The 25,048-nt window shown below is 44.3% G+C and overlaps 1 protein-coding gene across 1 annotated transcript in view; it reads left to right on the top strand.

Annotated features, from left to right (window-relative positions):
• Positions 1-14,053: 14,053 nt before the first annotated feature.
• TAFA4 (TAFA chemokine like family member 4) overlaps positions 14,054-25,048 on the top strand; it is a gene marked incomplete at both ends in the record, with an annotated part of 40,978 nt that continues 29,983 nt past the window's right edge. The window contains 2 exons of the mRNA XM_084214563.1: positions 14,054-14,133; positions 17,136-17,251. Of these exons, the coding sequence (XP_084070689.1) occupies positions 14,054-14,133; positions 17,136-17,251 (196 nt within the window). The remainder of the gene's footprint in view (positions 14,134-17,135; positions 17,252-25,048) is intronic.

Below are 25,048 nucleotides of genomic sequence, written 5' to 3'. Positions count from 1 at the left end.
ATAATACTGCTCCCTTGTTTGAGCTGTAGCAAATCAGGACAACATTGATTTTCTTTAAGAGATGAATAATGAAAGACCTACATTCTTAAATATGTAGATAAAGATAAGTAACTTAATTAAAAAATTATCAGTGGAAGGTAGTAAGATGAATTAGCTGTTTTAATTTGTTGTACATGTCAATAAGCTGTACCATAACCCAGAGTTTTACATAAAATCCATTTATGATATCTTTTTCTCCAATTTTCAGTGTAATTTCATAGCATCTTTGGCTGCTAATTCTTTTGGAAATCACCCATGTCTCAGAACGTTAAATTCTAGGAGCTATCTGCCCTAACTTCAGCTCTGTAGGTGTTGACTCTGCAGATGTTTAATGTCCAGAGCAGAGCAGCCTGATGAAAATAGCTCTGCCCTGATCAATAGTGATGTTTACAGCTCTGTCCTCGGCGGTGAAGTCAGGTTACAGAGCCTGATTGTTTTTCCAGTGACTGGCAAATTCTGCTGTTTGATCACATGTGCTATGAATATCCCAGCTGGCAAAATTCCAGGCTAAATTGCTTGCTATTTTTTGACTGGCTTTACAAATTATACATGATGAGAAAAGGGACGGCTCGGGGCCTCCGTCTCTCATCCAACGCCGCTTTTAACATCCAGGAGGAACCATCAGGGTGCACAGGGTGGAGGAGGAGCTGGGAGGAGGAGCTGCTCTATTAAGATGTGCTGTTATTAAAGGAGGAGACGAACAGCCTGCTGCTGGAAGGGCTCCTCTGTGTCTCACACTCAGGGGCTTTTTCAGGCTCATATTAATGGAGCAGGCACCCACAGCGGCTCCACGTGATTCTCTGGTGGGAGGGATGCTGTGCGTGGCTCTGCACCTGCAATGAGGCTTTCACAGTCTGGAATGAGGCTTTGATTCTGAGGGACTCACAGGTCCTGCTGGTTTTCAAGCTTGAATCTCCAATCTCAGTGCAGCTACAAATGCATCGTTTGCCAAGCGTGGCTGAGCTTCTGCCTCGGGCCCTTGGGTCACTGCCTTTCTGTGGCTAATGCACTGCCCAAGGGCTGGGGTGGAGTTCAGTTATTCCTGTCTTTTTCTGACATCTCTGTTTGGTTTCTAGGCTAGGACAGAGATGCTTCCCAGAGATCTGCAGATTTGGTGTTCTCCTAACTCAGGGCTGCCCGTGGGCTGAGAAAGAAGAGGCAGCTTGCAGGTGGGCCATACCTGTCATGGGAAGGGGCTGGGGAGGCTTTGTAAGATCTCTGGTAAAGCATTGCTCGGCTCACAGGGCAGATTTGAGCTCTGCAGAGCTCCCACAGGATGATTTGATGGTAAAGTGTGATTTGGGCAGCAAATTTTACTTTTTGTGCTCCACCCAGCAATGCCCTGCCAAACTGCAAAGTGCTGGGGATGCTCTGGTGCTCCAGGCTTGACTTTGTTTTACCTTGTTTTATTAATTTAACCTTACTTCAGCTCTTGGTTAAATGCAATATTTGTGTCTCTAAGATGAATAACAAACACTGGGGCACACTGTGGGTCTTGCTCTGTCAGGAGTAATGGATGGGAGTCCGTGTTTCTTGTCCAGAACAAGACTTTCAGAACCAAAGATGTAAATAAGAGCCAAGGAAAAATAATTGTCTGTATTTTTATTACATGGCAGATCTTAGAGATTTTTTTATTTTAAAATCCTGCTCCTATTGCAAGATCACTGAAATGTACAGCAGAGATTTTTCCTGGTCCTATGTGCCAGGGGAGCAGCCTCTGGATTTTCCCTTTCACTCATGGTTTTTACTCAACACTGTTCAACACACAGCCAGCACCTGGCTGTGGTTCTGTGTTTTGGGACATGCACCTCAGGACAGGAGTGGCCAGGGTGAGATCTCCAGGGGATCCCAGATAACCCCCAGCTGTTTCCAGGCTCTGGAGTGGAGCTTAAGCTGGTCTTGAGCTGCAGAGAGCTCTGCAGACTTCTCCTGAGAGGAGAACAGGAAACTTCAGAAAGCAATACTTTCCACTTAGGGTGACAGCCACAGGAACATTCCGTTATTAAATTAGAAATTTTTCATATTCCTGAAGACTAAATGCTGAGACCTTCAGGTTAAAAAGGCAATAGATTATTTATGCTATGCTGCTGTTCTCAGGTGATAAATTGGATGGTGCTATTGCAAGCAGTGAAATAATTAAGAATTCTGGTACAATTGAGAAGTCAAATTAGAAAGGATAAAATCATGGCTTAAGAAACCAACTGTCTTTGGCTGGGGAGTAAAAATAATTTAAAATGATAAACCATACTCTCCACTGGCCATTTATTCTGGTTTATGCAGCAATATCAGTGTTCCAAGTGGGTTCTTCTGTCTTTCTGACACACAGCTGCTACAAGACACTTCATACTCACAAGTACTCCTCAGAATCATACCATCTGAATGAAGCTGGACAAATAAATACCCAAGTAGCTATTCTATTTGCTCAAAGCCAACAGCCTAGAAAAAGAAAAAGGACCAGGAAGGTAAAATAAGGGTGATTGCACTCTCTGGAAAATGTCCTTTTGGTTTGGCTCACCAAACAATTTCTTTGAGCAGAGAAGTGAATTTTTGACATTGTCTGTCAATTTTAAGGGAGGATAGAGGCAGACAGGGCTTCATCCATGGTTTAAAAATGGTGCATTAGACTAAATTGGCAGTACATGACTATGTGGAAACATGTGGGGTTTGTTTAGTGCAAGGCACAGCTCTAAAATAAATAAATAAATATATATCTTCCTTTTTGGATGCATAAATATATATCTTCCTTATATATTTATATATATATAATATATATTTTGGATGTAATAAATATATATCTTCCTTTTTGGTACCCTCTGGTGAGTGAAGGTTTGGCTGCCTGCAGCTTCTCCTGCAAATCTTAGCCAAAACATTTGTAATTTGCAAGGAGGGGATTTCAGTTGGTGAGGGGAAAATATAAATCCAGTAAGTAATTTTTTCCATATTTTTCTTTAAATTAGTGTTTCTGTTTCTCATCTAATTAATGACCAGTACTGAAGCAGAAGATTTAAATTCCTGCTCTGGTCCTGAGATGTAGCACATTGTTAATGAAAGCAGTTTTTAATGTAGCCCAGTCCTGTGACTGTCTTTGCTGCCTTGCCTGTTGCCAGGCCATGGAAATTCCGTGTGCAATAACCCTGGAATTTGAACCAATGGTGCAAGCACTCCATGGGCCTCTTTAAAAACATCTCTCACAGGGCAGGAAACTCAGGTGGGAACAGTTAAACTGAGAGAGTTCCACTTTTGTGTTCCAGTTCATCAATCTTTAAAGAGACACTAGTAGGTCAAGTGGGTACCACACTGATCAATGGACAAGAGGAATCCTTTTCTAAAGTAATCACAATTCATCTCCAATGGGCAATAGAGAAAGTAAAATAAAAAGACACAGCCACTGGGGTCCTGGTGAGGGAGAACTTAATTAGCTGAGTACTCACACACTCTTTGGAGAGCTGTCCCTTAGAGCCCATCAAGGATTTGCAGCCCATTGCTCTGGGAGGGCAGGTTCCCTGCAATGTGACAGTGACAAAACCTGTCTGTCCCCTCTTGCCAAAGGCTCCTCATTGTGTGACTGCACCCCAGAAACAGCCAGGAACTGCCTGAAAGGCAAATACCAGCTGGGCAGGACAGCAGCAGCTGTCTCAGGACCCTGCCAGGGGCTCGTGGTTGATTTTATTTGAGTTACATTTGAGTTACAAGCAGGGTACTATTAAAGCTCTGTGTGGTAGTATAGATGAGGCACATTGAGGGGATATTTTAATGGCATTTTTGGTAGGAAAAGCTTCTGGACAGTTGTACATGAGCTGAAATGACTATTCAGTTGCTCATCTGAGATCACAAAAAGTGATATTTGAGATGTTTCATACCTGTTGCTAATTCCAATATAATTGAAATTTGGAGGTTGCTCTCTTTATTGTAGTTCAGTTTGAGTACTGTTTCCCCCAGGACAGAAATTCACAGGCTACTCAAAAATGGAAAAAATGTGTACTATGGGAATCTGAAAGCCAGGGTTCTGTGAACAATCAGAAATCAGAGAAATTGAAGACTCATGCAATCCATTTCCTTAAACAAAAATATTCAGCAGAAATATCTGAGTGTCTGCCCAGGGTGACTGAAAATATTGCTTCTTATTCAGGTGCCAGTATCCATAACCTCAAACAAACTCAGGAAGCACAATCCAACTTGTGGCAAACAATATCTCATTGCTAAAAGAGAGAACTTAATGTGCCACTAGGTTAATTTCTTTTTTGTTCTGTGGATCTTGAGGTGTGGTGTTTTTGCCTCCATAAAATCTGAGTTTCCTGGATGAAAATAATTGGAGAAGATTTTTCTTTTCTGTTTTCTAATTATTTTTAAGAGAGTTAATAGCTCTCTAGCGGTGATGAGAAGCTGATTAAAAGCTGATTGTTGTCTACCCTGAAAATAAACAATCAATGATTTGTTACTTTCAACAGATCTCACATCTTTACAGCAATCATAATTGCCTTCAAGAGAGGCAGGGGAAGTGGGGGGAAGCTCATACTTCATTTCCAACCCTGAGCATTTCAAAGCATAATCAAAATTACACCACTTACCCTCCCCCTTGCTCTTCCCATCATGCACATGATCATGAAGAGGCTTTTGCATGAATGAAGAAGAGGAAAAGGAAAATCCATTATAAGCAGATTGGGAACTGAAAGTCTGAAGTTCAGGCTTCTCTGAGCTTTGTGAGAAGGATTATTATTACAAAAATAAAAAAAAAAAAGAAAGAGACAAAACACCCCATATAAAGAAGAAAGTTCCAGCCTTAGCCATGGTGTTACTGCATCAGAGCCTGGCTGGGGTCACACTTCAGCCAGAGGCACTGGCTGAGCCTCCTGCATGGAAACACGTTCCCACAGCTGGGACAGGCTGGAAGGAGGATCCTCTGACGGTCCAGGTACTTGGGAAGCAAACACCAGTTAACACCTCTAATACCGTTTTAAGAGCAGTTTTCAGCCTTTGTGGCTGCTGCTCTCCTCTCCTCTCCTGACAGTGCAGCCACAGGAAGGTGGCTGGGACCTTTACAGGTCTGCTCCTTTTCCACTGTAACAGCACCCAGAGCTCTGTGAGGCTTCCTAGAGCCGGTGAAGGGATGAAAACAGCACCCAGCAGATGATTAACCTGCCGTGGGAGACCTTTTTCATGATTGATCAGTAAGTACCCCAGGGGTGTCTCTTCCCCTGCCTCCCAGCCCTTTTTTGGGGGATTCACACACGGGCTGCTGCCAAGCAGAAGAACTTCCCAGAGCAGGCAGGGAGAGGGGCTGTGAGAGCAAGAAACACAGAGGGCTGAGATTCACAGGGAAGGAGGCATGAAGGACTGGGCAGGAAGAGGAAAGGAAGGAAAGAGTGGAGGAAATTCCTTCTGGAAGTGAGGAGCAAAATTTATGGGACTTCTGAAATGTTCTTGCATGAGGGAACGCAGTTCCTGGTGTGTCTGGAAATGAAAATAGCTGGGAGTGTTGCTTTATGTACTCATATTGGGATTTGGAATTTTTCTGGTTACCAGCAGAAAGGCAGGACCTGCTGGAGGGATTTGTTAATCTGTGATGTGACACCTTTTACTTTTGAGTAACAATTCCTGAAGTGGTAGGTCGGAAATCTTGTTTTGGAGTTCTCCTGCTTGGTGGAGCAAAGTTTTTTTTTTCCAGAGTAACTTGAGGAAGTTGCTGATAAGCAAACAATGTTTTCTAACATTCACTAAGAAGCTGATCCAGATCAAGAATCTGGGTTATGGCTGCCTGGTCTGTGCTTCCCTTACCTGTGCAGGTTTTATCCTTCATTATTGAGATTCTGTATGTTAGGGGCAGAATTTTAAACCACCCCAAGATGACTGTGTTGTTTTTGCTACCAAAATGGGAATACCAAAAATGCTCCCTTTCAATTTCCTGGCAGTTATCCTGTCCTGCCCCACACCTGCCAGAGAGCAGGGACAGCACAGCACAAGGAACTTTGCTATTGGGTTCTGTAGTGGATAACACAGGTGCTAAAAAAAATGTGTGTTCAGCCTGTAATTACACTTCTGGAAATTTAGTGCTGTATTTATGAAATGCTTTTCCTTAGAATCTTTAAATAATTAGCTAATGAGTCCCAAGTGGAACAATTATCCCATATACCCAGACAGTGGGGATTCTTCATCAGCCAACGTGCATCCAGTGCTCATAAAACATGCTTGTGTTCTAAAAGCAAAGTTGGCTGTTCTGTGCTTTCCTCTTGGAGCTTTTTGGGGGTTGAAACCAAAGCAGGGACCAGTTTACATTGGTGACAGAGAGATGGACAGGCCCTGTTGCTGTCAGGGCCTGACACAGCTTAGGGAAGCACCCACATGCTGTGAGTGAGGTGTTTTTGGGAACAACAAGAGAATAAGATATTCTAATGCAGTAGAACCAGAAAGAACCAAATTTGTTTGCATGAGGACCCTAAGAACCACAAGAATATATCGAAATACAACACACCCTGACTCTGCCTGCATGAAAAACCCAACATGTGCAGGAGGCATTTTCAGTTTGTTGCTGCCAGGATTTTCCTCCAGTAACCTCTGGCTTGATTCAGGGCATTGAGGGTGACACAGTGGCTGACTACCTCACATTGATATCCCACTGTTTTTTTTGCTCCAGGGCATAAAGGATATGCTGTCCTGTCACATACCCTGAGCAAACGTGTCATCCAGCCCTGTGGATGCAGAGGGGAGCCTTGATCATCCCACAGGTGCTCATCCAATTTAAAGAAATCTCCAGGAGCCAGGCTCCATGAGATTTTGAGCAGTTTGTACCACTAGCATCCCCCACTTAGAGACAGAAAGTTTCTCTTCATGCACACAATTAATCTTTGCAGGACACTGAATTTATTTTTATGCTATTTGCAATAGCTACAGAGAACCACTTTAAATCCTGCCCTTCTTTAAAGCAAGCCTCTTCAAGTAGACAGTTGACATGCCTCCAATAAACTCTTTTTTCTTGACTAAACTGTTATTTTCACCTTTTCTTAACAGTTGCCTTTGCTGAATCTCTTAATTTTCATGTTATTTCCCTTGGATTGCTTCTTGTTCTTGATTTGAACAGCCAGCCTTAGGAATTAATTACTTCTAACAAGTGAGCCCTGGGCTGGCCCCCACACACCCAGAGCAGGTCTGGGCCCCCCAGTGCATTATCCAGAGGCACAAATGGACAGGAATTTTCCTCCTCCATCCCTTCCATCCTCCCTCCTCTGAGTGACCAAAATAACCTCCAGCTCACCTGGGTCCCTGGTGAGGGGAAAGGAAGGTGAGTGACCTGCTCTATAGCAGGTCAGCTATCTTTGCCTTCCATGGGAGAAATTAAATTCCTCCATCAGCTCAGGGTATAGAAAACAGTGTTTTATAGCTCGAGACACCCTGTACAACAACTTTAATGCTTTGCTACCTGGCAGGCAAAATTTACAGTAGGGGAAAATGTGTTTTTGCTGTGTCTGAAACATTCTGCTGGAGAGATTTCCTTCAAAGACATTTCTCTCCACTTCTTTTTTTTTTTTTTGGTGTGCTGCCTGCTTTAGATGGGAACTGCTCTGCTTCTGGAAGTGGAGCAGGGCACTGCCTCTGCTCTGTGTCCTCTTTGAACAGGGCTGGGGTAATTCCTGCTCTCCCTTGAGCAAAGTGCCTGAAGCCTGCACACCTCTTAAGCAGGACTTGTGCAGGGGGGTGAGAAGATTTTGAGCTGCAGGGAGGGACTGAAGGAACCTGGATGATCACAAGGAAAAATTCTTTCTGATAAAGGTAATTGAAAGAGTTGAAATTCTGTGCTGTAACGAGATCTTCTGTGTTGGCTGTCCACGTTGGCAAGTCTGTGCAACCTTGGAAATGAAACCTTGGTGGTGATACCTCCCTTTCCTGGAGTTAGGTAGAATGGTCCTTAGTGGGGTGGTGATGAATAATAAATAATGCTGTACAGAGATGCCTCCACTTGACAGAAGGGCTGCTCTTGGCTCTCTTGGTCTGGGTGGATTTATCCTGGAGGAAAGATGAGAACTCACTTTGTGTTGAGAGAGCAGAGGAAGCAACAGCTTTGATTTTAAACTCTTCCTTACTCTGCCTGGGCTTTGGGTGTTCTGGCAGTCAGCCCTCTGCTCCTTGCTTGAATTTCTTCCCTGATCTTGTGCATTGCTCTTTCTGCTTCTGTGTGACCTGAGCTCTGCTGGCTCAGATTTGGAGGCCACAGGCTCCCACTTAAAAGGAGTCCAGCTGAAAAACCTTTCCAACAGCTGATCCACCCATATGGCTACTGTGGCTCTGGCACTATTAACTAATGAAGTCTCTGGTGTCTGGGCTAGAAAATTCAGGTGATTTAGGCACGTTTTGCAGGATCTCCTCCCAGGATATCATCTTTACATGCCCACAAGAGACAAAAGGTTTGTTCTCATGTTTAGAGGAGGTGGTGAGGACACATTTATCCTAGAGAACTCCAAATGCTGCTGAAGACAGACTTGGTCCCTCCAAACCCATGGCACAGAGGATGTCTGTCTGTGTGTGGGTGGTCTGGCTGCTGGTGGGGTTGACTCCTCCTGCTATGTGGCTACAACAGCAGCTCAGTTCTCCCTCCTCAGGAGGATGAGGGGTTTATTTCTTCTAGCTCTCACTGGCATTGTTTTCTTCTCCTCCCCACCACCCCCAGTTCCTGTTCAGTGAGATTTTGAAATATTCCTGTGGAAAGGCCTGACTGGGGGTGACAGACTGAGCTGCTGCCAGCAGAGACTGATGTCGTAAATGGGACGTGATGTCATAAAAAAACAGTTCAAAAATTGCCCATGAAGTGTGCAGGGAGTCTGCTGGGGTCTGAGAGCACTGGGCACTGCTGCAGGGACCCTGAGGTTTTTTGGATACCTGCCTGGATGATTTTTGTGTGGTCCAAAGAGCCTGCTCATTTCCCTTTCCTGTGGGGAGCTCAATGTGACCAGTCCTCCATTCCTCAGAGATTCCTGTAGGGATGCAGAAGAGCTGATGTCAGCTCTGGGAGTAAAGGGAAGAGGGAATAGGTCCAACAAAAGTTTAATTTTCTTGCACTGTGAGCTTAGTCTTGTGCTACCTTCCAGTGCCTGAAGGGAGCCTACAGGTGGAGAGGGACTTTTTACAAGTGTGTGAAGTGACAGGACAGGGGGGATGGATCCACACCAATAGAGAGTAGGTTTAGATTGGATATTAGGAAAAAATCCTTTACTGTGAGGATGACGAGGCCCTGGCACAGGGTGCCCAGAGAAGCTGTGGCTGTCCCATCCCTGGAAGTGTTCAAGACCAGGTTGGATGGGCTTGGAGCAGCCTGGGATAATGGAAAGTGTCCCTGCCCATGGCAGGCAGTGGAATAGGATGGGCTTTGAGGTCCCTTCCAACCCAAAAAGTTCTGTGGCTCTGTGATTCTGTGATCCTGTGACTCTGGGACTGTACTCCATGGGTAACTTTAAGTCCTCTCTCAGTTTGCCCAGTGCCTTCCTACCTGGTGTAACCCCTACTTGCTGTGAGTAAGGATTGGCAGAACAGAGGCCTTTGAAGGGAAAACAGCAGGAATGTACCGGGAGATACAAGCTGGAGGGTGCAGTGCTTAAGGTGAGGTTAATTAACTGTTGGAATAACTCGGCCGAGGTGGATTTACTGACCCTCAAAGCCTTCAGATCAAGCTGCAGTTACGTGAGCTGATGTAGAGATTTCCGGGTGAGGGTTAAGGAAACAAATCCAGAATGTGAGCCCCGTTATTCCCGGTATCCCCCCGCTGCCGGGGCCGATGGGCACCGGGAGGACACGGCGGTGCCCGTGGGCTGAAGGCCAGCGCGTCCCTGCCGTGCCCGGGCTCCGAGGGCAGCTGCACGCCCGGACCTGCGAGAGCGACGCGTTCATGTGGTTAATGAGGGGCGCTAATTATCCCGGACAGCTGCGGCGCGCAGGGGAGCGCTGCGGCACGGAGGGGAGGGCGGGCCCGGGCCGGGGGGCTCCGGCGGGGCTGGGAACGGGGCTGGGAGCGGGGCTGGGAGCGGGGATGGGAGCGGGGCTGGAGCGGGGCTGGCCCGGGCCGGCCCGGGGGGCTCCGGCGGGGCTGGGAGCAGGGCTGGCCCGGGACAGGGAGCGGGGGCTGGGAGCGGGGCTGACGGCTCAGCCATGCGGGAGAGGCCGGAGGAGATTCCCGAGCGCTGCCCGGAGCTGGGAACGGGCCGGAGCCGCATGGAGAGAGGCGCGCGGCCGCCAGGGGGCAGCACCGCCCCGATGGATCCTCGGGAAGCGCCGGGAGCGGCCCCGGCACCACGGGAGGGACAGCAGTGACCTGTGTCGGGACAGGGACCTGGGTCGTGATAGGACAGCAGTGACCTGTGTCGGGACAGGGACCTGTATCCCGATAGGACAGCAGTGACCTGTGTCGGGACAGGGACCTGGGGCGTGATAGGACAGCAGTGACCTGTGTCAGCACAACCAGGATGGGTTGGGTTGGAAGGAGCCTTCAAGTCCGTCCCATTCCACCCCCTGTCGTGGCCAGGGCCACCTTCCACTGTCCCAGGTTACTCCAAGCCCCATCCAACCTGGCCTTGGACACTTCCAGGGATGGGGCAGCCACAGCTGCCCTGGGCACCCTGTGCCAGAGCCTCACCACTCTCACAGGGAAAACTTTTATATAACATCTAATATAAATCTCTCCTCTTTTCATTTAAAACCATTCCCCTTTGTCCTGTCAATACCTGCCTGTGTGAGAAGTTGCTCTTCCTCTTTTTTACACACCCCCTTCTAGTACTCCCACTGAGTACTTACCCTGTGTGTAGTGATTCAGCCCCAAAACATGTTCTGGGTTGGTCAGCCAGTGAGAAGTGTTTGCTTTAGCTCTCTTTTGTCTCTAGCTCCCCTCAGACAGGGGCAGTTTTCAAATACACACAGTGTACTTGTTGTGTATCTTTTCCCCCTCCTCTAAGAAATGTCAGATATTGCTCTGTTTTCCCTTTGTCCTTTATTCTGTATGAGATAAGAGTTTGGCCAGGCTGACATTGGGGTTAAAGTCAGGCTGGCAAATCCCCTGAACAGTACATGGCCCCCAAATTTCTTTCCTTCTCCTTCTTTCCTTCCGTTGCTTTGCAGAAGATGAGACTTTAAGAAATGCACAGTTATATTTTAAGTGAGGAATTATTCAGAATGGAGAAATTAAGGCCTTTTAAATATTTAATGAAAGGAGGTTTTCTAAATTATTTAATAGCTTATTATAAAAGATGGCACAAAATGGTTTAGTAATTTATTCTTTGCAGAAAGTAGCCATAAAAAGTATTTTACAACATGTAAATATTGGTAGGAAATGTACCTAATTTAAAGTGCTATCTTATTCCACCTGTCAAAGGAATTATACAGTGCCTATGCAGTTTTCAAATAACTTTAGACCTTTATTGTTTCTGTTCTTGAAACTCTTCCCTGCACAGGGAAATGCTGTTTATACCCATTTCACTCGAGTGCAGAGGCACAGAGAACAGACTGTGCAGGGACTGAGGTGCAGCACACCTGACCATTGCAATTCCCTCCAGAACCCAGAACCCACAATCTTCATTTGCCCTAAATACTGACCCAGGGGAGTGGTGTAGCCTCTGGGTAACTCCTGTGCAAAGCAGGCTCATGGCCAGTCCATGCATGAATACTGGAAATGGAGCCCTTCCCCTCTCCCCTTTCCTCTTCCCTCTTTTCTGCATCTCTGCTGGAGATGGAGGTGGGGTTCAGCTGCTCACTGGGCAGAGCTCACTGTATAAAAACAAACAAGCAGCTCTGTTTTCCAAAGTGATGTGCCACCCTGAGACAAGACAGGGGCCAGCAGTTAAACCCACTGTTCACACAACACACACAAAGCCTGCTTTTGCCATCAAAAGCCTGGAATTCCTTTTACAGTTCTTAACCAGGTGAGCCTCTTGTTTCTGTTCTGATCTGTCTCCTTTAGTGACATAAACCAGCTGAAGCTGGTTTCAGGAGTTTGCCTTAATCTCCCCTAATACAACTCTATTTTTAAAAGAAATATCACTGCCTGGAAGGCATCAGAAAGCCTGGAGATATGCAGGTGGATGTATCATCTGTCACTTTCACTGCATCCACTTAATTAGGATGAGCTGGACTAATCAATACTCCCTTGCCTTTTACCAGTGTTTAACAAGTGTTTACAGAGCAGGTTACACTGATGTTTGTATTTACCTGTAGATGCATCTGCACAGGGCTTTATTTTCCTCTCTAATAAAAATTATGGAACAGATAAGCACTAAAACCAAGTTAGTGGATTGCAGTATTGATTTCTACAAGAGCACTGTAAGAAGGTATTTATCTACCTGTCCTATTATGAAATGGGTAAAAATGTACCACATAACCATTTCAGTCAGTCAATGCTCTATTGAAAATCCTGTTTCTTTGCTTCTTTCAATAGGTCTTTTGAGGCACACTGTTGTTTTATTTTTATTTTTTATTTTATGTGTATTTGTGGAAGAAAGAATGAATGCAGGATGGTAGTGCTTTTTCTAAAGAAAACTCTTTGCCCACATTTTGTTTTGATACCCAGTGCTGATTTGATAGAACTGATAATTTTGGCTCACCCTGGAACTCCACCTTGGAAAGCGAAGAGAGCAAAATGTGATTAATTATAGATTGCTAGCCTGGCACCTCTTTAATTCCAGCAATTACTCTATTTCCTCATGGCACTCTGGACAAAAAGGAGCTGTTAGGGCCAGGTTGGATGGGGCTTTGAGCAGCCTGCTCCAGTGGAAGGTGTCCTTGCCCATGGTTTGGAACAAGGTGAGCTTTAAGGTCCCTTCCAGCCTGGGACTGGAAGTTTCTGTGATTCCATGAGTGTGTTGAGCCAGGGGCTTTCCTGTCCTGAGCTCTGAAAGATGCCTGTGTGCTTTTATGACCCCAGACAGGCTCTGTCCTCCAGTGTGGTGCTGGAAATTTTGTGTTTCTTAAAAGCAAATTTCTAATTGATCAAAGGAGCAGTGGAATGAAAAGAATGGTGGGTAAGATAAGAAAAGGTTGTGGTGATTGCTGTCTAGGTGAAGACCACATTATTATTACTCTCACAAATTGCTCTATGTCATGTTTTCAGTAGCAGAAGGTCAAGTTGTGCCCAGGGATGGAAGTGAGAGAACAAATATAAACAGCAAAGGCAAAGAGGCCTGAGTGTCTATAAAATGGAGTGTTTGAGCTCCTCATTCTGCAGAACACGTGTCAGAGCTGCTGTAAAAGTGCTTCCATGTGGAGATTTCAAAGTGTAACTCCTGGGTTACAGCATGAGCTGTAGCCTGTGTGTTTCTCATGGAGAGGCCAAGAAAACTGAGGTTAAATTCAGCTCTCTCCTAAAAAAAAAAAAAAAAAAATTAAAAAAAAATTTGGATGACCAAAATCTGAAATGGTACACTGATTTTAGAGCTTACCAGGTGGGCTGCAGGTGTAGGTGGGCTGGGTGGTGTGAGAGGTGATGCTGGAAGCCAGGAGAAGCAGCAGGGTCAGAGGCTGCAATCAATAATACAAATTCCAGATGCTCTCCTGGGGGCTCCAGGGCCTGGGCCAAATCTTGGTGAAGACAGCGACAGATTTTCCCCAGTATCTTTAATAATCTCTGCTTCAAACTGTTGGACATGGAACCCTGTGGAAATGTGTTTGCACTGTGGTGCAGCCTTAGACCTTTCAGCTTTCCCAGCAGCTGGTGGAGAGAGGGCATGTGGTGGTGAGACCCCAGAGAGCTGCTCACGCTGTTTGCAGCCCCCTGTACAGCAAATCTGCCTTTGGTTAATGTAGTGACACCTCAGAGCTGCCTCACCACGGCTTCTCTGTGCTCTCAGAGAGAAAAGAGAAATAAACCTGCCGCCTTTCCCCCCGGATTGCACTGTAGATGGCACTGTGAAACTAAGATTTTGGTAACAAAGATGTATTTTACAGCACCTTTGCAGACGTTAATTGCAGTGTAATGTGGCTTTCTTTCTAGGTCCCCGAAGTGAAGGAAAAAATTCTGAGATGCAGAAAGGCTTATTTGCTGCTGCAAATGGGAATCTGGAATAACTATGAAAAACACACTGAAATAATTGTGTTTGACTGGAACAAAATTCTTGCAAAGTCCCCAAGGTAAGAGCACTTTCTATCTTTCAAATGACACTGAAGATTCTCTGTTCTGGTTAGCAACAATATCCACTTGAATCCAATAGAGGATGAAGGCTTGACATTTCTGAAAGCAGCAGCCCACTGACGCTGAAGGGCTCAGCACCCCTTGCTGCATCTGTCTGCCAAATTTCATTTTTTCTCTGCCTTTTCAAAGATCCTCTTGTATTTCTTTACATTAGCAGGCTGAAAACTTGTGTCCTGTCTACCTGCAAGGCAGACTAAAGCCTGCAGATGCGTCCTTTGGATGGTACTGGATGCTTTTAGCAGCCTTTCAGTTTGGATATGACCAAGTGGATGCTTTGTGGTGATACACTGGATTCAATTCCGGGTGATTTATTCCTGGAATTGAATGTTCTTACTCAGGGCTGAGGTTACCCTGTTAACCTGATGAGCCCTGGTTTCACATTCCTTGTTTAATGTCTCAAAAGAGTCAAACTCAGCTGGGGGAAACTTTTGAAAATAGGTCAGTACAAGACCACTTCCACTGGGACCGGTTCTGCTGCTGCACTGGGAGTGGTGGGAGCACCCAGGTCCACTAAAGTGCTGGAACAGCAGCTGTTGAGCATGGGATGCATGATTTGGGACCTGTCCATCATCACACCTGCCCCTGACACCACCTCCCTCCAGAAATGGTATCTCCAGAGTGCCTGAGCTGGGGTGTTTAATTCCACAGGAATTAAACCTGGAGGAAGGTTTGTGTCTTCGTGGTGATCCATCTGAGCAACACCAGAGCTGGGCTGGTGCCTGGATCAGATCTGAGTGTTTGCATTGAGAGCCACAGAGGGATGGGGCTGGAAGCTGAGCAGATGATAACATCCTATTCATGAGCTGTAGCCTGTGTGCTTCTCATGGAGAGGCCAAGAAAGCTAAGGTTAAATTCAGCTCTCTCCTAAAAATACAAACAAAAAAAGGGTTCAGTCACCTGGGAAAGATTTGGATGACCAAAATCTGAAATGGTACACTGATTTTAGAACTTCCCAGGCAGATTTCTTAGGCTAATACTGGACCAACAGCAAGAGTGACATTTATGCTGGTTTCACAGTGACTCAATGCCATTAGCTGCAGTGACATTATGGGTTCAGCTGCATGCAAGAGGTGAATTTGGTTCAGCTGCTCTGAATCAGCCTGGGAGAGCTCCAGAAGAGGGCACTTGTTGGGTGGGTGAGGAGCAGTGATGTCTTTATCTTCTGGGCTTGACTGATGCTCACAGAAGGTACAGTTTACAGCTGCAAAAGGCCAGCAAGGTGTTTGTTCCTGTATTCAGTGTGGAAACATATTGGGCTCAAAACAGAGCATCTAAAAGCCAGAAAAGGTACCCTCTTGCCAAATCAGTGCTTAAAGTGTGGCTTCTTTACATATAATATTCATTCTCTGAAATCTGTAGACATGGTGAGCTGGTTTTTTTTGCAATATTTATGTAATTAAAAAAAAATTGTAGGCTGAAGGTGCTGGGGTTTGCACCAATGTATTTATTTCTACAGTGTAAACCAGAATTTCTTGCTAAAATATATTTACATGCAGCAGGCTTCTGGTCTCTTAACTTTTGATATTAATAAGCGCATTTTTTATGTGTTTGGGCTTTATCAACATTTGCAATTTGAGAAAAAAATATTGTTCTGCAAGGTGTGAAAAGGAAAATTGTGTGAGCAATTTTAAGTGAGAAAACATGGCCTATGTTTTGGTTTCGTTGGTAGATGTTTACCAAATTTAAATAACATCCAAGTGTGTCACCTGGTTGTGAGAGCAGAGCTGTCTAAGGCATGTGTTGCTTGGGATTTCTTTTTTAAATTTGTTTCTTTAGCACTTGAACGTTGGATTAGCTGACTAGTCTTAGGTATTTTCAAGATATACAGATAATTTTGTTTTAGAAAAGACTCAGAACTGGAATCTGCAGAGGAAAAGCAGTTCCCAAAGGACCTTTTGGTGCAAATAAATTTGTGATAGGCTTGCCCAAATCCCAGTGTGCTGATTAACTGCAGACTAACGTCACTGCCATGAAAACAGTATTTGCTTCAATTTATGCAAATCTATAAATTGCCTTTAATTAATTTGATGTATTCCTGCTTGCAGAATTTGCTGAAATTGTGGAACACAGTATCTAAGGGTTCAAGTACATAACGCCCATTTATGTATCATGCAAGCAATAAATCATCATAACTCAGTTTAAAAAGATGATTAGATTCCCTTTCTATATGATGAATGGCATAACATAAGCTATTGAGGGATTTAATTCTACATATTTACAGAATAACGATGGAGGATTTGGGATCTTAGTTCTAAGAATAACATGAATAAGAGCAACAACACCTTCTTTAGAGCAAATGTTTTCTGAAATGCAGTTTCCAACACCCTGCCAGAGAAGGGAGTCCTTGCATGTTTGACTGAGGTGCTGCTTCATGAATGTTTTACCCTCAGTAAACCAGGTGATCTCCAGGAAACCTCCCAGATATTGTGTGTTTGGGAGACCCAGCCCAGAACTGTGCAAGGCTACAGTAAATTATATATTTATTACAGTAAATTATTATCTTATATATTTATTTAGTAAATATGTCCTGAGAAGTGTTAAGTAAAAATGCTATTTTTTTTTCTGTCATTGGGGGAGGTGCAATTTAAAAATAGTAGCACAACTCATAAATGTGTATGTTTAAATTTGAATGTGGCTGGATCTTGATAAAAGACAAAAGAACCCATCCCTTATCTCAGATTGATAGAACTGCATGGCACTCATAATGTGTTATTATAAACAGGTGTTTGTGGGTAGTGGGATGTGTGATAGACATTGCTTCTAATTATAAAATGTCCTTAACAAAGAATTGATCCCAACCCAGTAATGAACATGATTTTGTGAGTTTGCCTTGCAATAACCCACATCAGTTATTCTTCAGCTTTTCCTTCCCCACGTTGTTTTTATGTTATTCCCTACTTGCATTGTTCTTTCACTCAACTGCTTCCTTTTCTGCCTCCAGGATGAGATTCTGTGCCAAATCAATGCTTCTGTCTGACTGGCTCTTTCTGCTCTATGTGTTAATGGTCTGCTGTAAATTGTTGTCCGCCTCTAGTCACCATCCCCGGGGGCACACAGGTAGGAGCTTTTAAACTCATTATGTGCTACTGAGACCAATTAATACCACTTGCAGCATGCTAGAGCCCACTTTCTAGCAATGGATAATTGATGAGGCTGTTGACAGCATGTTATAATCAGTGCGATAGGTTAAAAATACACCACCAACAAGGGGAAAAAAAAAGAGAGTTATTGTAAATTTTCATGGCTTTTCTCGAGTTATTTATGTACTGGAGCTCACCAGGAGGTTTTTGGAGTGACTTCATGACTGCTAGGTCTTTGGCATCTGTTTGTGTCATTTTGCTCTATCCTTATCCAAAAACATTCTGAAATGTATCTTTATCTTCACCCTCTTAATCCTGTTGTTATCAACTGACTTTACAGCAGTGGTGGGCAATAAATCGAAGCCCTCAGACTCATGTTAGGCAGTTCTTTCACTGACTGACACCAATTCTGACCTGTGCTTAGATCAGCCTCTGATACTCTCCTCCTTTTCCTAACTGGCATAATGAGGAAAACAAAGATCTTGCATTTAAGGGGGTGCACTATTGTAGTAGGGAAATCCCTACCAGGCACGATGTGTTATCATATTATAAATGCCAGGAAAAGCTCAGAATGAGCTGGGTTGACTTCCAGCCTGGATTTTTGTAGCAACATCTCTGGTAGGATCATGCAGACATCAGCTTGAAGGCAGAAAGAGGAATGTGCCAGTGCTAATGTGAAGGGATCTGTGCAAGTCCTAAACAGAATGGGCTAGCTGTGTTAAGGCTGTGCCACCTTTGATCCCACTAGAGAGAGAGGTAAGGTAACAAAACACCCCCTGTCAGTGCTGCTCTTCAGGAGATATCAAAAGTCTGGCTGCAAACCCCACCATGGGTCTGTTCTCAATCAGTTTCATGCTGGTTTGGGGATTTCTGCAAGTGCTACCCTTTGTGATGTGGCCCTGTTCTTAAATCAGGTGTTACTCCTCAAATCCATATGCAATGTTCTTAGCTCCAAGCCAGACTCCTGTGGGTCCAGGTCTAATGTTAGCATCCACTGCCCTCAGGGCTGGGAAGTGAGGATGCATTTGGTAGAGGCTCCATCCTCCAGAAGAGACAAACTATTGATCTCTTTCCTGGCTCCTTCCAGTGGCTGTCTAGGCAGGAGCTGAAGGCTCCTCCTGTGCTCACCAAAATATCTCCAGAACTTGCAAGCAGGACTGACTGACCTGCACGTAGCTGCTGTGCCTCTGGGAGCTACAAAACCTCCTCCTTGCCTTCCCCCATCGCCAGCTCTGCTTTCCCTGGCTGTGCAGCACTTGTGTTTGCTATAAAATACAGCCACAGTTTGTGGAGAGTCACTGCATTGGGAGGCAAAAGCCTGAGGAGTGAATGCAGTGGTGGAGGATGACCCACGTTGCTGCTTTGCTCTGGGAATTAGTTGTGTCCCTTCCATGAGGAAGGGGGTCTGTGCACAGTCACAAGTTGATAGCAGAGCATTCCAGAGCTGACTCTGCAGACAAACCTGGAGAGGAGCCTTCTGCAGATTTGTCATTTGGGGAGTGGTTCATGTCAGAAGAAATGTTATTTTTGTCCTTTCAAGATGCACTTTGCCTGTGTACCTGAGGGAAATACCTGTAACAAGGCAGCAGTGATCTTGTGTTGTGAGTTTGTACGATGAGCACACTGTATTATGTGAATCATGGCAATATTTTTTACATAAAATTCCAGAATGCTTGAGAGCATACCTAAAATTGACACGTGGAATTCTTTCCACCCTATCAAAGAGGTACCACAAACACAGTCAAGTTACTTGACTTCAGGCAGATTTTTGTGCTGTGATTTCTCTAGTGAGCTACAAGAAGGTTCTGTTCCTCATCAATAGCTTGGTCCCACTGTGGAGCTGTTTTTCAAATGGACCCTCTTGAAGCTGGAGCCTTCATGCACCTTGTTAGACTGTGGTGTCCTGTTCTTCCCCAAGTGTGAATTTCCCTCCTTTGTGCACTGAAATGACCCCCATCCCTCTTTGACTCCATGTGGTAGATGAAGCAGTGATCCCATTTTTGATTCTCCAGCTCCCTGAATCTGACTCTTGGCACCACAGAGGGTTTAGGGGTCTGTTCTCAAGGGCCCTGCATTTCCCAGCCCCATCTTATCTTTGCTGCCTGGCACAACACACAGATTGACCTTCTAATGGATAATCAAATCTCTGATGGAATCTATTATGTGAGCAAGGTGCTGCCTTGTTCATCAGGAAAACAAATAATTCAGAGCTTTTAGCAGAGCCTGTTTTGTGGAAAGCAAATAATTAGCCTCATTTATTTCATACAAATTAGCGTGTTCTTGGATAGCAATTGAGATAAAATTTTTGCAGTCAATAGGCAGCATTCCCGTTTTTCAAAGTGAAATGTCCTGAAGCACATCAGAGGGATGAATCCAAGCCTTGGGCTCAGCAAAGGCTTTGTCCTTTAGGTCCAGCAGCTGTCCCCTGACAGGTCCTGCTGAGCTGGGAGGCATCAGGGGCCCAGCCTGGGATGCTTTGAGAGGAGCTGGTGTTTGAGAACAGGTTGTGTCTACTCCTAACAGTGTGTTTCAAATTATTTACTTGACATCATCAGCACCTTTAAATAAGTGTGTACTCACTACAGCTAAGAAACTTTATGAACTAAGAGCAGACAAGAGAATTTAAGATGAAAAGTGGGAATTGACTTCTTCTTTTCAAAATGCTGCCATTTGAAAGGAACCCAATCTGGGAAAAGACAGTTATTGACCTAGGTCATGCTAGATGGTGCCTGAAAAAATCACATTTAGCAGCTGTCTGTCCCATTCAGGTAGGGATAGAGATTGGATCCTATAGACCCAACAACCATCCTGCCCCTGAAAAGTGGGAGAGAATGGCATTGAGAAATCCCTTTGGCAATGGAGGCTCTTCCCTGTAATGAAGTGTAAGACAGACCTGGTTCTTCTTTTGCCCTGTGAAATATTCACCTGAAATACCTGTCAGAGGAAAGATGTTCAATCCTGCAAGCCAGTCCTGCCTTGCTTTGGAGCAGTTTGGATCTGGAACTCAGCCTGGAGACTGCAGCCTGTTTTTCATGGGAACAGTAATTGCCTTGACTGACAGAGGCAAAAGGCAGAGGAGGAATTTTCCCTCTCATAACCATTAGATCATTGAAGATGCTGCTGGTGCAGATTATTTTAGCAGCCTCCTTGTATTTCTGTGTGGAGAAGAAACATGAGAATGTTCATCTGACTTTGTTGCTGTGAATACCTTGCTGAAGAGTTTCTCCTTTGCCCTGACAATAGCTAAGGGAAGCATAAGCACCAATTTTACTTCTTTGTTTTTTAAAAAATGGGCAGTATTTCAGGCTCTTGAGTACCTAATACCAATATAATGATCAATTCCATGCTGTTCTGGATGAAGCAGCATACATTTAGTACCAGAAAAGGTTTGTTTCCACCTCACTGCTCAAAGTCACAAATGAAGAAGCATTGAAAAGACATTTTGTCAGGTCAGCTCGTGTGAGGGCTGGCCCTGCAGACCCTGAGCTGGCACAGCCAGCTGAGCAGTTTCTGCCATGCATTACTGCTGCAGCCTGGCTTTTTTGAGACTGTTTTATGTGGTGATGCTCACATGCAATGCTTCCAGCTTTGCTGAAGGGTCTAATTTTGGGCAGAATGTTCCACATTACTGCACTTTCCCACCACTTTAAGGACTCCTTTTCTCTACTATTAGGTCTTTATAGACAGACTCTGTCCCCACTGAAGTCAGAGAAAAAATTCCTTACTTACACGGGCTCCAGGATTTAATCTTCTTAAAGGAGAGCTGAAAAATGCAGCTTTATATTAGAAATATTGCCGCTTTTAAGAAAACAGGGAAAACCCATGCTGCTAGTTCTCCCTTTGTTTTGGGGTTGGAGCATCATTTTTCCTGGCAGTGCTGTTGGGCAGCATGAGATGGATTCCTGTTTCCAGCAGAGGGCCCTGCAAGGCTGTGGAAGGAGCTCCAGCACTCAGCCACCGCCGCCTTCCTCCTGATTTAAATCCCACCTCTGCATTTTGCTAACTAGAATTACGAGCCCTTTGTATTTCCACGGGTCAGACGTGGTTACTGCACAGTAAGCTTTAGCCCTTTGTTCTATTTAACTCCTTTTATGTCTTAATGTTTTATTCAGTGTGCTATTTATGTGGTTTATTACCCAGCTTCTAAACACAGGGTAGCTACAATATACAGCCCTGACTGTAATCTCTTCGAGTAATAAGGTAGGGAAGGCAATTCACTTGAGAAATAGGTTCCCTTTAAGACAAAAAGGAGCAGAATTCTCTGTGTGAAGTTTGCTGGTGTACTTGTTTTTGAGGAGAAAAAAGCATAAGAAATATTTATTTTCCTTTAATTTTTTTTCTAAATAATAATGAAAGCTTTTGATACATATGGCAGACTTTGACAATGACTTCAGATTAGATGCATAGCTCTGTTACCAGTAAGTAACAATTCAGTGTTGATTTACCCTTGTATAGGGTCAAATGTAGCTGCTGGTGTCATTTTCCAAGAATGCACACTTTGTCTGTGTGGAATGTGATTGCATGTGCAAATATTTGTGTTTCCTGGGAGCTGAGGGGTGGGAAGGGGAGAATCACAGACCAACTGGTAAATGTGCACGTTTGTGTTTCAAATGTCATTGTTTCAAAAGTAGGAGGGAAATTCTGTAATAAAAAAGAGAGAGTCTCATTTTATACAAATGGTCAAGCCCAGTTTGTCAAACTGTAGAGCAGGAGGCTGATACCAAGCTCTTTCCTGCAGTATCAAAGTGACCTTATTTTAAAGCCATAGGGGCAAGCTTGTGAAAATATTGTCATTTTACATTGACACCGTCATTTTTTATTTTTACATAGCTGCCACCTGCTGTAAATGATAATCTTTATATTCCATTGACCAAAATTCTAACCAGGAAAGCTTTCTTTACTCTGTGTCTTTTCTTTCAAATCTACTTCTCCCAAACTTAGATCTGATAACAGAAAAAAAATATTACATTGCAAATGGATTGTCTTGCGCTAGTGTGAGACAGAAATGGTTGGATAAGTGTAAATCCACAAGTAGAATGGAAAAGATCTTGCCCTTGGTGTTCACTTGAGTGAAGTGATGCAACAAAAAGCTCTGTTCTGGGTTTCCATGGAGGTCAGCCTGCTGAGTCCTTGGGAGGATGGATGCCAGAGTGATGAAGGCAAAAGATTGAGATGTAAAGGACTTGCATCATGTTCCCTGCTCTGAAATGATTAAAAGACCTGCCTAAGATGAAGTCCTGACCCCACTGAAGTGGGAGTTTGATTCTTCTGTGATTTAGTTTCCAGCCCACTCCGGATATGTCTTGGCAGAAAAGTTAAACTTCATTGTTATGATTTTATTAAAGCTAAAGCCAGTCACTCACAGCATTCAGCATTGGCAAATCACTGCTGTTTTGAAGGATGGAAACTGTTTTAGGGTCTGTTCTTCTATTGATCCCCAGGTCTGTGTTCGCTGGCTGGGCATTGCCACAGCCTTCCAGTTCCATTGACTGTGACAGCAGGGCAGAGCCTGCCCCAAAATTACAGTCCCATTTCCGTGTAATTGTAAGGCTTTCATCCCAAATGGGTGGCTGCCCAGGCTGGAATTAATGCCCATGGAAATGGGCAGCAGTTTCTGGTGATTTAGGCTGTCTGTCCTTGTCTGTGCTGCCTGATGAAGGGTGGTTCAGAGGCTGCCTGGGGAGGGCTGGCTCTCCCTGCTGGCTTTAATTTGCCCACCTGGCTGTGGGTGGGAACAGAATATTCACCTTGTATTTAAGAGCAGGAGATCTGTTGTCACCCTTGGCTTGTAGCATCAGGCGTGCCCTGTCGCTGTGGGACACAAAAGGACACGCGCACACACCGCTCTCAGGGTGAAGAAGAAAAAAAGGCAGTTTATTTTCTGACTCCAACATTTATAGTTTTACAAAGGTGACAGTGGATTGGAGGGTGACAGTGACACCTCTCCACTGACACTGGTTTAACCAACAGTCCATCAACTCTCTCCTCTTCCATAAAGGAATGCAAAACAATGAGTTGTTTACAGAAAGTTTGTGAGAAAGTTTGCTACAAGAATGTCAACATCAGAAGGCTTAGAGAATCTCAAAAAACCAGGGTGACAGTGCCCCACCTGTGCCTGCTCCACTCCCACTCCAAGGAGTGCCCAGCTCTGCTCTGGTGCCAAGCACAGTGCTCTCCCCTCCAGAGAGCTGCCCCTCAACTTAAACTCTGAAAGTTTGTGGTGCTGATATGCCTGGTTTCAAGGACATCTTTGAGCAAGCACTTCTTCTTGGAAACCAGAAAACCTTTAATTAATAATGAAAGAAGCTGGAGATGGAATTTTTTTTTTTTACTAACATTTAAGTGTTTTGTTGGCAGAGCACCTTGGGATTGCTGCTGGTAGCCCTTTGCTGCAGCTGTTTTTCAGTGTTTGGCAGCATTCTTGCATTCCTTAGGGGAGTGACAACTGATAGCAGACAATGGATTCTAAGTCAGGAGATTAAAGATGTCTTGTAGGCTTCAGCAGGGTAATCTCTCCTCGTCACACTGGAGATGGAAGCTACACCTGACATTCATTATCTTCCAGGGTGGCAATCTTTAACAATACCTCCAGAAATGCCAGAAGTTATGAGTGGAAAATTCTAGGATCACCAGTCCTGTTGCTTAGTGTTTGGCCTTTATTTATTTATTTCCTTTCTTTATTTCCACCTATTTTTTCTCCTGATGGGTATCATCCATATGCCTTGCAGTCCATGAATGGTCACTAGTTTTCTGATTTATGTTGTTATTTTGAGAAATAACAACCAGGTAAGTGTGAGGCAAGATTTCTCTTAGCTTTATTTCCTGTGTGCATCCTGTGTTTCCTTCAAGTAGCATCTTAAGATGCAGTGAATATTTTGAAATAAACAGATTCATTTTGATGTCTTTTTTTTTTTTCACAAACAGTCACAGATTAGCTGGGGTGGAATGGCAGGCTCTGTGTTTAGCAGACCAGAAGTGTGTTAACAGCAGTTTGTAGGGTGTTGCATCACATTGGCCGGTTTTGCCTAATGGCAAAAACAAAATTATGATTGCAAAGCAAAAATCAAAAGGTACTGAGGTGTATATTTCATAAATGACCCCAACTTTTGGGTTCATTTTCTTTTCAGATTGGGTGTAAATCCTTAAAGTATCTTTTGTGCTGCGTATATCCCATCTTCTACAGCTTCCATTCTTTTCCCAGGAGTCTTCCTTCTGCATAACAAGAAATAAGGCTGATAGGGAGCAGACACTGATCTTCCTTGTTTGTGGTGCCCCTGGATTGTCTCTGAAAGGGACACAAAATCTCTCCTGACTTGCCATGTTGAGGAGAAGCCCTTTTCAGAGGAGATCAAGCAGGAAGATCTGCAGACTGTGCGTCAGCACCGACACTTGTTACTAAATTTTGTCAGATTTGTCTTTAGAAAACATAATTTATTGAAAATACTGAATTCAAGTCAGAATATAACTGGAGAAAAGAGCATATGATGTCAGTTGGCTTAACTCACCCCAGCAGCATGAGTGTCTGGCGTGAATTGTGGCTGTGCTGATGATTTCTGTCCAGTGAGTCCTTTCAGCAGACGCTGGTATTCTTCCAGCTGGAAAAAACAAAGCCAAAAAACCCCCAACCAAACCTAAGTCAACTGAAATTTCTCATCTAAAAGAGTTTGAATGCAGAAAGAGGTCCTTGCTGTTCTCTGCAGGCACTCTATTAGAGTTAGTACTGTTGTGTCACTGAGGAAAAAAAATGTAGCTGATAATTTTATTTTCAGTGTTT

Source organism: Fringilla coelebs (assembly GCF_963513975.1).
Source record: "Fringilla coelebs genome assembly, chromosome: 13".
Lineage (NCBI taxonomy): Eukaryota > Metazoa > Chordata > Aves > Passeriformes > Fringillidae > Fringilla > Fringilla coelebs.
The sequence above is the reverse complement of the archived record's forward strand: the minus strand, read 5'-3'. Positions and strand labels throughout refer to the sequence as shown.